Source organism: Barbatula barbatula (assembly GCF_947034865.1).
Source record: "Barbatula barbatula genome assembly, chromosome: 6".
Lineage (NCBI taxonomy): Eukaryota > Metazoa > Chordata > Actinopteri > Cypriniformes > Nemacheilidae > Barbatula > Barbatula barbatula.
In genome coordinates this window covers 25,277,990-25,296,356 of record NC_136765.1, presented here as the reverse complement: position 1 = coordinate 25,296,356, position 18,367 = coordinate 25,277,990, and the positions used below count along the sequence as shown (strand labels likewise).

General features: G+C 42.6%; 1 protein-coding gene across 1 annotated transcript in view; it reads right to left on the bottom strand.

Moving 5' to 3' along the window:
* LOC306895014 (cysteine-rich motor neuron 1 protein) overlaps positions 1 to 18,361 on the bottom strand; it is a 31,106-nt gene extending 12,745 nt beyond the window's left edge. Inside the window, exons 1-8 of the mRNA XM_079457907.1 lie at positions 18,087 to 18,361; positions 14,548 to 14,709; positions 14,091 to 14,258; positions 5,041 to 5,280; positions 3,744 to 3,923; positions 2,439 to 2,642; positions 545 to 673; positions 102 to 255 (exon numbers count right to left, since the gene is read on the bottom strand). Of these exons, the coding sequence (XP_079314033.1) occupies positions 102 to 255; positions 545 to 673; positions 2,439 to 2,642; positions 3,744 to 3,923; positions 5,041 to 5,280; positions 14,091 to 14,127 (944 nt within the window). The 5' untranslated portion in view covers positions 14,128 to 14,258; positions 14,548 to 14,709; positions 18,087 to 18,361. The remainder of the gene's footprint in view (positions 1 to 101; positions 256 to 544; positions 674 to 2,438; positions 2,643 to 3,743; positions 3,924 to 5,040; positions 5,281 to 14,090; positions 14,259 to 14,547; positions 14,710 to 18,086) is intronic.
* Between the last annotated feature and the right edge of the window lie 6 nt (positions 18,362 to 18,367).

Sequence of the window (18,367 nt, the reverse complement as noted above, 5' to 3'; positions counted from 1 at the left end):
GAAGTAAACAATAAACATGATCTGTTGTTTCTTTAATGATTGTGTATGTTTGGATCGGAGATATGAAACCGGACATGCTGACGAAGAAGAGACAAACTTACACAAATCCGTGAGTGCAGGTCTTGCTGCAGGTCAGAGGTCGACACTTCGCCGTGGACGTGCTACATCCACACACCTCACAACCCCGACTGTCTCTCTCATAACCCGTCGGACACTCCAGAGAGCAGAAAGAGGACAAGACCGGACACGTCTCATCTGAAAAACATTGACATTTTCTACATTAAAAAGAAATAATCGCATCGTTGGACTGAATAGACGTCACGGTGCGTAAACGTCAAACCACACGTTTGAACACAAAGGTTTAATTCACATGGGAAGTAAAGGCTTCAGAGAGATTCGTGTCACGGGAAGTGTTCTGCACATTCATATCAAAGACCCTTCGTTCTGTGTGTCCACAGTCTGTGTTTGTTTGTGTCGCGGGCATTTGGAAGGTTTTGGAAGCGGTTTGCACGCGAGTCAGTTCTCATGGGTTTGTATTACTCACTGGTGACACACTGACACAGAAGACAGCCGCTGCCGTCCTGTTGAAAGCCGTGAGGACAGTCGTGACCGGACAGAGAGCAGTTCACCAGCGGAGGGCAGATCAGAGGACTCACCGTCTCATATGAAGGTTCTAGAAGAACATGTCATAATAGTGTCAATCCATATATACTGTAGGTAACATCTACATTTACATCCAGTCATTTAGCAGACGCTTTTATCCAAAGAGTTCGGGGAGAAATAAGCGGTATGTCATAAAAGAGCAATAGCACATTAGGTGCTAATACAAAGTTACTACTAAAAGCCAAACGCTTCATTGATTATAATGTGAATCTCTTTTAATTCTCTCATAGTTTCTCTCATCCCAGAGTCAAACGCAAACCAAGATTTTTCAGATAAATGATCCATCACTTTAAACAGAAAGGTCCAAGCATAGTTACGCTCCAAAAAGCACAACCATCCATCAATTAAGATATCCAAATGACATACATCTGTAAAAGAAAAACACTCATATTTTTCAGTATTATTTGCGATGTTGAAAAAAATACCAACACATACGAGTTTCAATTTGGCGTCAAGTCAATCATGTTAATAAGCTCCCACATGTCTGATGAAATATCATTCCAAATGTTCCAAATGTATCACCATATGTTACATTACATTTTAAAACATATTAATAAAAACACGAGTGACATTAAACAGTTTTGGCTGAATTTCCAGACAAATATGTTTATGATGACGCATGCAAATAAGAGAATTATTTTTACAGTGAATATTGTTGATATACATCATCCTATTTGCAATAATACCATGTATTCTTTTCGTTTCATATCTTTCTATTATTTATTTCTATACTGTTTTTGTTCGAGATGCACCGATACTAACTTTCTCCACTGATACCGCTAGCCGATTTTGGAGAGTGATATCTGCCGATACCGATGCCAATAGTTTGGTGGTTATATTAACTCGCATGAACTAAATTCTAAAGGTTAAAATATTTCGAAACTTTTTTTATGCTATTAAAGTCACCGCAAGTTGCGATCGTATTTACTTCGAACGGAATTTCGAAGGAGAAAAAAATTAGGGCGTGGCTTGTCTTTTCCCCGCGACTTGATTGGATGTATAACAGCCGTTGCATTTTGAAATGGACTGACAGTTGAAGTGGAGGAGTTAACAGATGCCCCGCCCAAGCCATTTAAGATGGATATTGTCTACACGATGGAAGTGCATTTTCAGATTTCTCTTTCCAGAGACGCTGTAGTAAACTGCCGGGATGTTTCTGTAAAACACATCCTCATGTGCGCGTGTTGAAATAAAGCGTTTAGCGTGTCGATGAAATGAGTCGCTCCTGGGGTCCGACTGTATCCCAGCGCAGTTTTAACTGCAAACAGAAGCCTGCGGTCTGCAGCCATTACATATAAACACAGCTGCAATTATCGCGCAGCGATGCGCCTTATCTGACAGCCGTGATGAACGATTGCACGCTTTAAAATGACCTCATGAAGAGCAGTAGCATGAACAAATACACACCTGTAAATACTTCTGCCTCCGACGCTTCACATGTGCGGCCACGTTGGCGTGGACAGACTTAAAAAGGTGTTTCTTCCAGAAAATAATAATAACGTTTCATTAAGGATTGCAGGTGGTTTCCATTTGGCCGCTTGGAGCCATAAAAGCTTTTGTAGTCTACAGACGCCTGCTGTTCTGCACTATTATGGGCACGTAAGTGGAACGTGTGTGTGAGGGTTTCAAGATACTATAAACTTCAGCTGCGGTTAAACCGCTCTTAAAGGGAATGTTGTTCAAAACCTGTAAGAGTTTCTTTCATCTGAAGAACCCAAAAGAAGATATTTTGACTTCCATTGTATGACATTTCTCAAACTATCTTCTTTACTCACCCTCACAGAACGGACAGCATTCTCCAGGGATCTTCACCGGGTTATGACAGCTCAGTTTACAGGCCATGGCGGTGCAGTGGGGTTCTCCGTCCACACACTGACAGAACGTGCAGTCGTCTTCTTTCCATTGTTCCTCGTGAGCTCGGAGTCTCTGATTCACCCAACAGCTCGCCTTCGTGCTCTCCGCCGACAGGAGCTCCACGTCTACAGAGAAGACACACAGCAACAGAGAATCCATCAATGTCCTGAGGATGACCATCATCTTTGGTGTTTGGATTCTTGAACAACACAAAAAGCCCTGATACAAAGAACCAAGGCTTAGGTTTGTAACAATGATATTTTTAACAATGACCTCAAGGTGTCCACGCTTTGAATAGACTTCTTCCAAAATGCAAAAAAAGAAAACACAGTTAAGAGCGTCCGTATTGTGTGCATATACAGTTTATATGCTCTTGCATTTTCTATTCTTTATAAATCCCGATAAGTGCATGAAAATTTGTGTATAGACTGTTCCATAGGACGCCTGACCCCGGTCTGTGTTTGGCTAGTTATATTTTATTTTCATTTACGTTCATATCAATTTGTTTTATTATTTTACTGTATGGTACTAAATAAACGATTTGTTGAACTTTGTTGTATGTTCACTTGATTAAATTAACAATTTGTTGAATCGTCTTGTAGTAAAGTCGCATTTAAAGAAACTGTACGTCACACTAGTGGTTGGTCATTGTATGGCAGTCTTAATTCTAAATATTGGAGACACAAGTTTAGCCGAGTAACGCTTCATCTCGGTTTCTTTAGATTTTTATGAGAAATAATGTACAGGCGCTCTGTTGTTCGTGAATGTGTTCAGTTGGGGACACAAAAGTGCGCACGGACAGTATCGTTTATGTTGTTAAGATGAAACAGCTATACACATTTCAAAACCCACTTTCTTCATTTGCAACGTTAATACATCACGCCCCACGACGCTGAATACTGTCCCACAAAATCCCTTTAATACGTGACCTTTAGTCACCACAAACTTACCCGTCATGTTGAAACCGAACCTCTGGACTAATACATATTGGACTAATACATATTTTCCGTCCGTCAGACATTCCCGTGTCACACGAAAGCTACATAATAACATCTGACAGCCTTTAAAAGGCAAGAGTTATATCTGATATGTTGTAGGTTTCTATGTCATTGGCATGAGGTGTTATCATTGTAATGATGCTGTCGGATCATCTGATGCTAATGGTTAATAAAACGGATGAGTTCATCAGAGATCTTCAGGTGTGTCACGTAACAGAGGAGACGCACCTTTGCAGACGGGACAGCATTCCCCCTCTGGAACGTAGAAGTTGTCACAGTCCAGCTCAGCACATTCGGCTTTAGAACAGAACGATATTCCACCCCGACACTGACACATCCAACACGGGTCCATACGGTACACCTCACCCTCTGAAAACTCCTGCCCATCACGAACACACCTGGACGAAACTGAGACAGAGAGAGAGACTTTATATACTGGCTCCAGATTTACGAAAACATTTAATTATATGACATAAAGAACAACATTATAATAAACAATGCAAACACAAAAACTACAGGTTACACACACACATACGGTCCTTGTTTCTTTCTTTAGCCGTTTTTAATGTGATGATAAAAGTCAGTTTGTTATATTTTTCTATATTTGATCATTTTCCTTATTATTTTAACATTTCCCTAGACGATCATTTGTTATTGCCATTTTATCTTTCTTTTGTTGCATCCATATGTAATGTGCTTTGACAATATTGTAACTAAACACCACCATGCCAGTAATAAAGCACTTTTAAATTGAAATGAATACAAATAGAGAAAGAGAGGTTATCAAAGTAAATCAAACTAACACTTCATTTATCCTAATAAATCAATTTTAATTTCTAATACAGAATTCATAATTTTTTTATGAATTCTCTATGATTGACAACCGAATGACTCTTGGTCGTTACGAGTTTAATTCCTCTTTAAACGAAACAGCACAGAAAACACACGTTCCCTTTGAATACGATGAGCTCAGCACTTCAGCGAAGCCTAGGGCGACATGTTCAAACATCACTGCCAACTCCTGCTGGATTCTCAGACGTGGCACAAAAACACAGTCACGCGTGTGAGGTTAAAGAAAAACCACGGCTCTGGCCAAGAAATGTGTGCTGACGGCAGACGGGCAGCGGACGGACATAACATAATGTATTTATTAATTCTGAATGTTTAAAAGAGAAACACAAGACTAGAGTCACACGGATTCACATTCCCAGAGGCCGGTGACCTGCTGAACCTTCCCATCATCCTTTGCTTCTGTCCTTCTGACCGGCGCATAAGCACGTTTTTCTCTTCGTCTTAAGCCCATTAGTTCCAGGAGACAGAGCACATTTTCCGCCGGGATAAGAAGCCCAACAGAGGAATTTAGATTGTTGTTAAAACGGGGAATATTTCAGGCTAACACAGAGTCAACAGAGAGGCCTGCTTTAGCTGGCTCCGCCCCTTTTCACACCTCATCACTTCCTGTCTGTCTCGCACGGCCTGTTACTCTTAATGGCTTGGAAAGAAGATCAATTCTGTGTAAATGTACCTTTTTGGCACGTGTAGGTGTGGCAGCAGTTTCCGGGCGCTCCGGTGCCCTCCGTGAGCTGCACGGCTCTGCGGTCTCCGCTGCAGTCGGGCGGAGGGGGGCACCGGGCACACGTGCATTGGGCGGGTATCGTCGGGCAGCATCCGTCGGGTGGGGTGTAGATGTGCGTCAGGGCAGAGTCCGGCGGGCAGTCAGGGGTGGGCAGAGGTGGACATGTGATTCCGGCACACTTCAGCTCCTCTGAGACACACAAAGAAGCACACAGAACATGAGACACATAGTGTAACGGTCAAACACCTTCGCCCGGACTCAACACTGCACACACTGTTCAGAATGAGGGCTAGAGAGCTGAATGGCGCTCGTGTTGCAGGTTGATGCAGTTCATACCAGTTTTACAGCTTCGTGTTCATTTGAATGCATGACGTCAACCATCAATCATTCATCCGGTCACTAATGCATCCATATACTGTACATTCCTATAGCTGCTTTAACACTTTATGATGACTTATACCACAGTCTGTTTGAATACTCGATGCTGATTGGCTGTGCATTAAAACCGTTTAACGCACGGGTATTCCAAGTCAGTTTGAAATGAAATAAAATGTTCACCTGTCTGATCAAAAACTACACTGTAAGCATCAATAACAGCTTTACCTTGGCAAACGACCATGGTATAAGCATGATAATGCAGGGCTAGCCGTGGATTATTCTATAGAAGGACATTATAAGTCACATTTAATGTGAAGAACAAAGATATTATAAATGATTCACATTCACCTCATTCAACTGCACAAATCTCATCCAGATCATATGACAAATACTAGTATATACTTAAAGGCACAATATGGAGAATTTTGTTATGAAATATCCAAGACTCACTTGCACAGTGAGATATATTTCATGCAGTTGTGTACTTACATGATCCCAAATGTTCACAAGAATGTGCAAATGTTTTTTTTAAACTAAAGTCCCGTCTCTTGTCTCTCGTGTGTTTGTCTCATATCAGTGACTTAATATCTGCTGTTCCACACGACCCTCAGTTTACGCTTATAGAAACTATGGCAACAAGCAAATGCGGAAGTGCTTATACATCATCTGTTGTTCTGTTATTATGGATTGGCGAGCAAAGGAAACACAAACAAGCGTAAACGTAGTTTACTTTTCAAACGACGACTGTGTGACTGTTTTTAACACAAAACTGTGTAGCGTCCAATATCCAAAATCATTCGCGGGCTGACGTAGCTTTACATTCCACGTTTCTTACAAGCGAATTCATTACGCTGACGTCAAATAAAATTCCGTCGTTACCTCGTCCGTGAACATGATGTGTGACCTTCATACGCGTCTGGATGGTGAAAACCACATGTCCCATAATTCCATTCTCCTAACTAACGTAATTTAGCGTCGACTTTCGTTGTCGTTTCGAAAGTGCGCCATCTAGCGTTCCAAATTTACATATTGTGGCTTTAACTGTAGTAAAACTCCTTAATATTACAAATCTCATTCACATTAACAACATCCAGACCGAATAAAAATACGGTAGTAAACTTGACTGCACAAATGTCATCCAGACCATGTGAAATACAGTCTATAGTGTAGCATACTGTAATAAACTCGAGAAAACGTACTATAGTAAACGGTAGTACATTTCCTAGATATTATAGCATCATAGTGGTTTGAAATATACCATAGTAAATAAGAAGATATATTACATAATTTACAAATCCCATTTAAATACAATAGTGTAGAATACTGTAGTAAACTCATATAGAATACTCAGATATTTTGAACACACGCCATAGTAAATATTAAAGTACATTATAACACAATAAAGTACGCTTCATATTATACAGAAAGAATATTAGACAAAATGATTTAAAGTATAAAGAAAACAGATGCAAAAACAAACAAATAAAAGTGTTCAGAACCAAATGCATTAATGTAAATGTGTCGACTGTTAACACATTTAATGTCACAGCACACCCTCGACTGGCGCCCTCATAAACATTCAAAACAAATGTTTACAGTCACACCAGAATCTACCGCAGAACTGGGAAAGAACACGAAATAAACACGTCATTCTGTTGCAGAACATGCGAAGTGACTTTACCGCCCGACCCTGGAACCTGATGCTTTGAGGAGGAGATTCTGCTGAGTCTTACGGACAGAGCGAATCAAAGAGCAGAGTCACGCCGAGCCGATCGCTCGATAATCCAAAAGAACTGGAAGAGGATGACAGAGATCTGAGGTCACACACACAGCTCGTGAATAGAGGAGTTGTGTGAGCCCAGTCGTATTTGGGGAGGAAATGTGACGGGCGCGACTGAGCCGACAGAACCGCTGTATAAATACGGCTGTAGAGTGAAGTATCTGAACTGTACTGTTTGCTTTAGTCTGACTGCTCACAACGCTCACATTGATTCAACTTCCTCTCTGAATATTGTCACGGAGGAAAATGTTAACGGCAGAAACGCTCTCTGGATCCATTTCTGTACATCACAAAAAACGCCTTCATTAACCGCTTTAGTACCGTGATTATGCTGGTAAAGTAGTACCATGAATACACTACACACAGTACATGACCTCGAAGAGAAATGATTTCATGTTCGTGACCAAATATATGAATATATTTATAAATTTGATAGCTATACAGTTAAAACTGCAATCCGTGAGTTCTTTTCGGGTTAAAAAACAACTATTGAGCAAGTACAGAGGTGTCCATAAAAAGAGAAAAACACAGATCAGATTTATTTAATACCTCAATTATTTCTCACAGACGTCAATGAGATTAAATGCTTCGTCTGCGTCTCAGATATTTCTATAAAGAATGTGTCAAACTGAGCTGAGACTTCTCTCGTCTGCGATCAAAAGTCAATTTTGATGAAGATCTCATTCGAAAATCGATAAACCCATTAAGCTGTTCAAACGGAGATGGCGATAGAGAGGCAAAACAATTTATATCCATTTGATTTCTCCCAGTGAACTTTAATGGAAACCAAATCGATGCTTAAATTAAACGTTAGTGAAAATGTGCATCGTTTTATGGTTGCAAAAGGGCCACATAAACAAACGTTACTGCGCATGTGTGCGTTCATGGACTGCCCTTTACTTCCGGTACACATTCACAAACAATAAAGCATCTGTAGATTATATCTGATAACAATCTTAAGAAACCTTATCAGCTTCTGTTACTTGGCTAACCTTGTCCATCCGATATTTTGAATTTATACTGCGATACCAAGCAAGATGTCAGTGAGTGTACCGTACGCTTTCTTTAAATGCGGCAAAACTAAAGGACCCATTCAACAAATTGTTTATTTAATTCAATTATTATACGATAAAAGAATTAATTATAACAGAAATGTTAATAAATATATAAATAGCTATATTATTAAAACACAGACCGGAAGTTAACTGCAGTCCCGGCACGCTAGTCCGATGAAACGGTCTATATGCTTGATGCATTGATGTCATTCAACCTCATTGTCATTCAGATTTTCAGACGGTCTGACACTTTCATTATTACTGCCGGCGGGAAGACACTCAACGGGACGGCTTTAACGCAGCTTATCAGCTTCTGTTTGGCGTCTCAGACAGGATTATTAACTGGAGATGAGAATAAACTGGCAAGCACAATGGCGTCTGTTCTTTTTATTGAGCTCACAAAGCCCACATGTATTCGCCATGCTTGATAAACTGTCATCAATGTGTCACGGCAGAAGGGTGTAATGGTATCGGCCGCCTAGCAACGGTAAAACAGCGTCTGGGCTGCACGCACGCGAGCGGACCCTCGAGACGCGGGCGGCGGAAATTGGTTTTACGAGCGCAGAAGGGCCCTTTGTAAACAATGCGTTGATCTGAGATCTCAGACGCTCTTTCATGAAAGTGAAGCGGCTCTTTGTGAAGGTGTTTTTCTGTTTGTGAAGGACACAAGGGCGGCAGTCTTCCACCGCAGGCAGAGGCGGCCGTGTTGACAAGCAGGGCTTTACTCATGGAAACAGTGTACAATGTGCACTCTGTTCACAAACTGACTTTGGATGCTAGTCAGTGCTGAACAAAGGCGTCTCAGTACAGCTGGCCCCGTGTGCCTGTTTTTCGGGGTAATGCCCTCTGGTTTGACACCAATTTTCTGTACAATTCACGTGAAGAGAAACAATGAGCAGACATCTTTGTGTGTGTGTGTGTATAGCGCTGGATATCATTGCGCAATGCTTGAAAGTATTTTAAGATTGAAATTATGAGGGTCATATTATTTCAATCGATTATAAAGATTCCTTTCTGATTTGTTTCTAGCGGATATAGCAGAAAATTGAGCACAATATGAGACACAGTTGAGATCTCTCAAAAGCTTTCCTGTATCTCAGTGGTAAGATACCTATGTATAAATGTATAGGATAATGCAATGTAAGTCACTTTGGATGAAAGCCAAATGCCTAAATGTAAAGGTCAAAAGTCGATATTTTTTAAGATCTCAATATGAACTCAAACATTTCTCATCAAATTTGACCTCTACAATCTACCTTCATTTACACCTCCAGACTCTTCATGGAGTTTGACAATCATTTCGGTTTTATTTCTCACGAGCAATTTAATAAGAAACGTATGAGATTAAAGGAGTAGTTCACTATTAAATTTAAATGTCATGTTAGTTCACTCATCCATATGTCACACGAGCCGTCCGTGTGTTTATTTCGTCTGTCGAAAACAAATTGAGGCTTTTGAGGAACGCTTTCTAGGGTTCTTCTCCATATAATGGACTTACCACACCAGTCGATGAATAAGGGGGTTGTCTAGACAAACGTTTGGTCATTTTCCAAAAAACTTAAATATTATATAGTTTTAATCGTAAATATATGGCTCGCACTGCCTCCGCGATCGACGTCCATGACTTCCATATTACGCATTCATGTTGGAAAGGTCACGCGAGATATAAACATCCCTGATATGCAACTGACCATTTCAAACAATAATCTTGCACAGAGATGATCTTCATCTCCACACTCGTAAACTCTGGGTCGGCACTTCCACTTACTTACTCCGACGTTAAAAGAATCGCAGTTCATGTTTTGAACAGCAGGGCCGCTGAAAACTTGATAAATGTGGGTATGCTGATACTTCTTAAAAAAGATCAACTTAGGAAAAGCTCAGACAAAGTCTTAGTTTGTCTATATATAAGAGAGACTTTTGTATGATACAGTTTTTTGTTTAAAAACTGCAATTTAGTTATTTGACATAAAATACAACAATGTGCAACATTAGAGAAATAATACAAGGTCAGTTGTTCATTTTATATTCTGTAATTTTTTGTGAGATCAGAATCGTGAATCACATCTTGAATCGTTACATCTCTATTAAAAATAATTCGATTTTTTTGTTTTCTTGGAAAATGACCAATCGTTTATCTAGACTACACCCTTATCCGTCAGCTGGTGTGGTGTAGAGCCTTCTAAAGCTGCGATAAAACTGACATTTTGTCTTTATCAACAGCCCCCGTTCAAGTCCATTATATGGAGGAGAACCCTGGAAATCTTTCATGAAAGTTTTATTTCATAGTGAACTACTCCTACTTAAATGAAACCCAACGGAGAACTCCTGAGCTTTGAAAGAGGAACCTCTGAGCAATAACACTTCCCTTTGGAGATCTAAAACTGAACGTTCGGTTTAAGGACAGTAACAGTATGCAGGACAGCAATATCTGAATAAAATCTACCCACAATTCTCTGCACATCTAACCGAGAACACGTGTTTGGTGACTATAGTTTGAGGACTATACCTGCTCACACGGGCAATTTAAGCAGTTGAAAGCTGGGTTTTAGGGACTAGCGTGTTATATAAGCTACACACTGAAGGGTTGATAACAAACAGACATTCACATCCTCACTCGGACACTCATGCAAACCGGCTAATGAGCTACAGATGTGCGCTTGAGTAACCCACACAACCGGCGCTCAGCGTTTGGTTGCTGAAGGGGGCGTTGCATTAAACACAGAGAGAGAGAGAGAGAGAGAGAGATGATCGAAATGCTGTTTGCTGTATTACTGGAATGTTTCCTGCGTTTGACAGTTAGTGTATGAAATAAGAACTCCATTAAGATGAAATTAAAGCTTTAAACAACAACAGGCCCTGTGAGATTTCAGAATCAAACTTTTTATCAAACATGACAAATAAAACGGCAAAAAGTTTTATCTACTTTTATCATTTGAGCTTTTGTTGCATGCAGAAGTCGGTTGGATTATAAACACACTGGATGGTATAATAGATCAATGTCAAAAACATCACAGACTGCCACCATAACAATCCAACGCATGGGAATAATTCTGAGTAGGGAGAATAAAAGTTATTATCTAAACAAGAGACGGGGTGAAGGTCTAGAAACTCAACAAACGTGAAATGTTATTGAGGTTTTTCTTTGGCACAAGATGTTTTGCCTGCAGAACTGTTTTCGTCACATACAGCTATCTAATCAGAAACACTTCATACCCGTTTAAGATGCTTTTGTGTGACACACACTGGGTGATTGCGGACAAAGACCTTGAAACAAATTACACATCTCACGCTAAAGCTGATGATCCAAACTGACTAACAAACTGAGAGTTTGCTACTCTGATGAACATGTCTCATTTAAATCAGATTCAGCGCTGGAACTGGATCTGTTATTTAAACCTTCTTCAAAATGTGTTGAAATCTGATGGATGTGATTTAAGCAGCGGATTCATGACCAGTCATACAAAAAATTAAAGCATCCGCACTGCACACACTCTCGTGCACCGCACGCACACCCACGCAGTCATACACTGCACATGCACAACACGCTCATGTACCACACACACATGCCCCTCCACACACTCATGCATCACACACTTTCATGCAACCGCACACACGCTCATGTACCACACACACATGCCCCTCCACACACTCATGCATCACACACTTTCATGCAACCGCACACACGCTCATGTACCACACACACATGCCCCTCCACACACTCATGCATCACACACTTTCATGCAACCGCACACACGCTCATGTACCACACACACATGCCCCTCCACACACTCATGCATCACACACTTTCATGCAACCGCACACACGCTCATGTACCACACACACATGCCCCTCCACACACTCATGCACTCATGCATCACACACTTTCATGCAACCGCACACACGCTCATGTACCACACACACATGCCCCTCCACACACTCATGCACTCATGCATCACACACTTTCATGCAACCGCACACACGCTCATGTACCACACACACATGCCCCTCCACACACTCATGCATCACACACTTTCATGCAACCGCACACACGCTCATGTACCACACACACATGCCCCTCCACACACTCATGCACTCATGCATCACACACTTTCATGCAACCGCACACACGCTCATGTACCACACACACATGCCCCTCCACACACTCATGCATCACACACTTTCATGCAACCGCACACACGCTCATGTACCACACACACATGCCCCTCCACACACTCATGCATCACACACTTTCATGCAACCGCACACACGCTCATGTACCACACACACATGCCCCTCCACACACTCATGCATCACACACTTTCATGCAACCGCACACACGCTCATGTACCACACACACATGCCCCTCCACACACTCATGCACTCATGCATCACACACTTTCATGCAACCGCACACACGCTCATGTACCACACACACATGCCCCTCCACACACTCATGCATCACACACTTTCATGCAACCGCACACACGCTCATGTACCACACACACATGCCCCTCCACACACTCATGCATCACACACTTTCATGCAACCGCACACACGCTCATGTACCACACACACATGCCCCTCCACACACTCATGCATCACACACTTTCATGCAACCGCACACACGCTCATGTACCACACACACATGCCCCTCCACACACTCATGCACTCATGCATCACACACTTTCATGCAACCGCACACACGCTCATGTACCACACACACATGCCCCTCCACACACTCATGCACTCATGCATCACACACTTTCATGCAACCGCACACACGCTCATGTACCACACACACATGCCCCTCCACACACTCATGCATCACACACTTTCATGCAACCGCACACACGCTCATGTACCACACACACATGCCCCTCCACACACTCATGCACTCATGCATCACACACTTTCATGCAACCGCACACACGCTCATGTACCACACACACATGCCCCTCCACACACTCATGCACTCATGCATCACACACTTTCATGCAACCGCACACACGCTCATGTACCACACACACATGCCCCTCCACACACTCATGCATCACACACTTTCATGCAACCGCACACACGCTCATGTACCACACACACATGCCCCTCCACACACTCATGCATCACACACTTTCATGCAACCGCACACACGCTCATGTACCACACACACATGCCCCTCCACACACTCATGCATCACACACTTTCATGCAACCGCACACACGCTCATGTACCACACACACATGCCCCTCCACACACTCATGCACTCATGCATCACACACTTTCATGCAACCGCACACACGCTCATGTACCACACACACATGCCCCTCCACACACTCATGCATCACACACTTTCATGCAACCGCACACACGCTCATGTACCACACACACGCTCATGCATTACACATGCACTCCTGCATCATACAGTTTCATGCAACTGCACACACGCTCATGTATCGGACACACGCTCTAATGCAAACCCCCCCTCCACAAACACTCTCTCATCCACTGCACATTCACTACTGCTTCATATAAACTCTTATAGACTGCACACACACACACTTATGCAGATGCACTCCTGCACTCTACAAACTCCTGCATCTCACATGCTTCTGCCCTGCACATGAACTCATGGGCCGCATGCTGTCATGCACATGAACTCCCTGCACAAATGCTCATGCATTGCACACACGAACACTCATGCACTGCACACACTGTTCACACTGTTCACACTCCTGCACCGCACATGCACTCACATGTCAGATGCACAGATGGTTGTGTTGCTGTACCTGCTGCTCGCTGACACTGGCTGCGGTTGTTATACATGAAGTGACCGTCACAGCTGTGGGATGAACAAACACATCCGTGAGCTGTCAGGTTACAGCCCGAAAACACACACGCCCCATTTACAGGACCCACAAACTTCTCCTTGTGTCTGCGATCATGTCGACGAGACCCTGAGAGACAGACAGATCCAGAGAGAGAGCGAGAGAGAGCATTAAAGGCCAGAGATGACAATATTTGTGCCATTAATGATGCCTTGTGTGTAATGTAAACTTCCGACACATTTCAGGCTCAGTGGATTTCAATAAATGTAAGATTGAAATTACTTTAAACTTCAACAACCCGACAAGATAGTTTATGTAAATATATCTGTTCATTTGTTATTTCGGTTTACCGAGGGGTGAAACGTGACTCAGCTGTGTTCTGAACAGATTTAACACGTGATGTGTGATTGGTTCTCACCTGTCCTGCCAGCATGGATGCAGGCGTCTCTGTTTGGATAGCTGAAGGTCCTGACGCAGGAGTGTGTGGAGTCACACACGCACACAGCGTTCACACGATCACAGCCGCTCAACACGGGGCAGCGAGCATCCTCCCCGTCTGCATCTGTGCCGTCAGGTACCACTGTGAAGAAGACAAGCGTCGCTATGGTAACTCAGACTCATCCATCAGACTGGTTTTGGCTTCGTCTCAGCTGTCGTCGTGATTTATTTGCTTTCGCTCCACAGAACGGGGGCCCAAGCAGACACACTGTTGCTTAGCTCTCCGCTACATGAATGAAGTCACGCCAGGTTCCATGTCTCAATTGTTTTCAAAAGACAGAAATTGTTTACCTCATTTGTAAGTCGCTTTGGATAAATGACTAAATGTGAATGAGAATTCAATAGAGAGCAAATTGAGGCTGGGGATGTTTCTTAGTCTTCTAAACTAGAGGACTGTTTGTTTCAAATGTTTGCGTTTGTCTCTTTTGTGTCTCAGTATTTCTACCGAGAAAAAGAGTCAGAAATGTGTCTGTCATCTGAGTTTCAGAAGAAATGTCAAAAAATGTCTTGTACTGAGCTCAGATTGTCAAGTCTGCAATCAAACGTCACATGTTATTGACGATCTCAATGTGAACACATTTCTCATCACATTTACTCAGATCCGGATGATTTGACCTCTACAATCTACATTCTTACACTCGCAACCAACTCTTTTCTTTTGCAAGGGCAACCATCACACATCGTTCATCGTTCATGTTAGTAACAGCGCTCCTATTCTCTTCAGGAGAAGGATATTTGTACGATTTTAGTAGAAACATCTGCGACTGAAAACTCCAGCGAGCGCTGCAGTTTTCTTCAGGGTTTTTTCTTTTGTATTGTTCGCAGTGGGTTTGTGAGCCAAGCCCCGGGAGAGCTTCACGGGGGACCTGAGGAACCCGTGGAACCCGGTTCGGGTTTTGTTTATTCACATGCGGCCGGCTGGGGGGTCTTCAGAGAACCTACAGGAACCAGAGGGGGTTCTGCGGCTGACGTGGACATTCAAAACTTATTCATCACACATGCGGCTGGCAGAGAGAAAATGAGAGCTCGACGAGATGGATACACAGATCGCACACACGGAGACCTCCAGGAGAGCACGGAGAAACTGGGAGCGTTCACTTCACAGCTGGACCTGCTCCGATATTTCTCTTTCACAACAAAAGAGACTTACAGCAACACGGCTCCAATTGTCGAAAATAAAGTATCGAGCTGGACAGTTTGAAACGTGTGACATAGCCGGGGGCTTTTATGTCCTCTGGATTTAGAGAACAACTCATGGTCTTATTCGTTAATAACTTTTCGCAATTTATTGGTGCATTTGAACGGACAGAAACTTTCCTCCTTATTCACAAGAATAGTGATTTGCATAATACACGCCCAAACCAAAAATGTTACATTATATCTAACATTATATTACAGCGTTCGTATTTCTCCATGTTCATACGGCCAACAAACTCACACTATGTGATTACTGCATGCGTGTGGTTTTCAACTTCACACACAAATTTGTTCAAATTTCACCCTCTGGTTTTTTACAGTAACCACATTCATAGACAGGACCACAAACCGAGAGGCCGATACGACTACGTTTGGCACAGAAACATCACGATTGTGGAAAGCCGTGTGGGCCATGACAAACAAGCCTTTCAAACCACCAGCATCCGCCCGTGCCAAAACACTCTCGATTATTTCCCGTCACCTCAGTACGGTTCAATCCGCCAACGTCTTTCCATTTCAATACTTCCTGCGAGGATATTTTCGTATTTTCACACGACTCCAAAAGTTTTTTTTTGATAGGGTGTCCTATAAAGAGCCGCCTGTTTTAGCGTCGGCTGATCCGAGATCAGTTCTGCTTTACATCTCAGGTTTTCTGCTGTTTGTGTTTGATAGAGAGGAGACAGCGTGCAAGTTAAGAACATTCCCATGACGGATATCACCAACGAGATCTCTTAAAGGGACGTTACAGCCGAACACAACAGTGGAACACAAATGAAGATATTTTGAGGAATGTCTCGGTGGTTTTGTGTTCATATAATGGAAGTCGATGGTGGTTTAATGTTGTTCGGTTATCGACGTTCTTCAAAATATCTTAAATAATAAATTAGAGTTTCTTCGATAGTTTTTGCACTCTCTATCTAATAAAAACTAAAATCTCAAGTCATATTTTGCTGTTCTAAGGTCAGTTTGGTGGCTCTCCGATAACAGCTAAAATGTGAAAGAGATGCTGATATATAATCTTTTAAAGACTCAATTTCATGGAGACATTTTTATCTCGGCACCCAGAGGCAGAGAGGAGAAACACTGACCTCCAGCTGATAGCTTTACTAAAGTGGAAGTCTTTGAGACTTCAGATAACCAAAAGTATGTGAACGTAAACACGTGTGGCTGCACAAACTCTATTCATAAACTTAAGAACTAACAAGGGCATAACACTTTGAAAAAGTATTCTTACCACACACACGAAAACTGTGCTGATGGATCCATCTTAAAAAGTTAAAGTTATGTCGTATAATATTCAGCGCACTGTCACTCTGAGGGTCTGCCGGATATCTTCAGTCACGTCAGAATATAAATGGCCTCATTAAAGCTTTGCTAATAGGGGAAGAAGTAATTAATGATTGCAGTCATAAATAATGTATTAACGTGCTAAAAAGAGACGCCTATAATCCGCTTCTGGGGAACATTATTTAACCCAAACCTTCATCACACAATCCTGCACGCTCAAATTACATCTGCATTATTTCACACAATCGCCCACCCAAACCTGCAACACAGACGACCCGAGAAAAGCCCGCGACCTGCTCGAACCAGAGGACTGAATCACGGAGAGCATTCATTCGGATGTGATGAGAGGTCACGGGTTCAGGTCGGGATTAACCCCGGTTAAAAGAAACTCAATCAAGGACACCGTCCCTCGGGATGAATTACAAAGACCACAGGATGAAGATGAAGAACGGGGGAAGCTTCTGTTTTCCTTCACCTCAGTCTCCTCAGAGCACTTCAGATGTTTAGATGTGGAGAAAGAGCGGACGCCATCCATACTTTTATGAACCATACTACACTACTAAAGGAAAGATGGAGCTGAATATCAAATTAGATCACATACTGGTCACATACTGAATCTATTCTCACATTTCAATATGATTTGACATACAAAATGTGAACTTTTTCTCTAAGATTGAGGAAGAAATGGTCATCTGCATATTATTGATCGCTGATTGACATAAACTGACATTTGACAAGGATGTATTTATCAGACACTTTAATGCATTGATTGATTCAGTATCAGATCCATCTACCTGTACCATCAATGTGTTGTTTTTTGTAATGCATTTTCAATCAAAACCAAACCAAGAGTGTCCCTCACAAACCTGTTCAATCGATCAGCTGTCAAACAGATGATACACACACACACACACTCAAACATCATTCACACAGATGCATGATTCACATTAAAACAGATTCAGACCTCGGACTCACCTTTACAGACACCTGCGTCAGGTACGCGCACCGGTCCGGTTCCGTTCGCCGCCGCGCAGGTGAGTCCGGACCCGCAGTAGCCCAGACTCCAGTCCACACCTCCACACAACTCCAGCTCCAGCCGAGAGCACCACTCACAACACCCGCACGGGTCACGGCTCAGAACCCGACCCGAATCACACCCGAGAGGACTCTCCGGCGGGCACGAGCGAAGCGCGCACGGCGCACATTCAAGAGCAGCGATCGCTCGGACGCAGAAGCCCAACAAACCCCAAACCCCC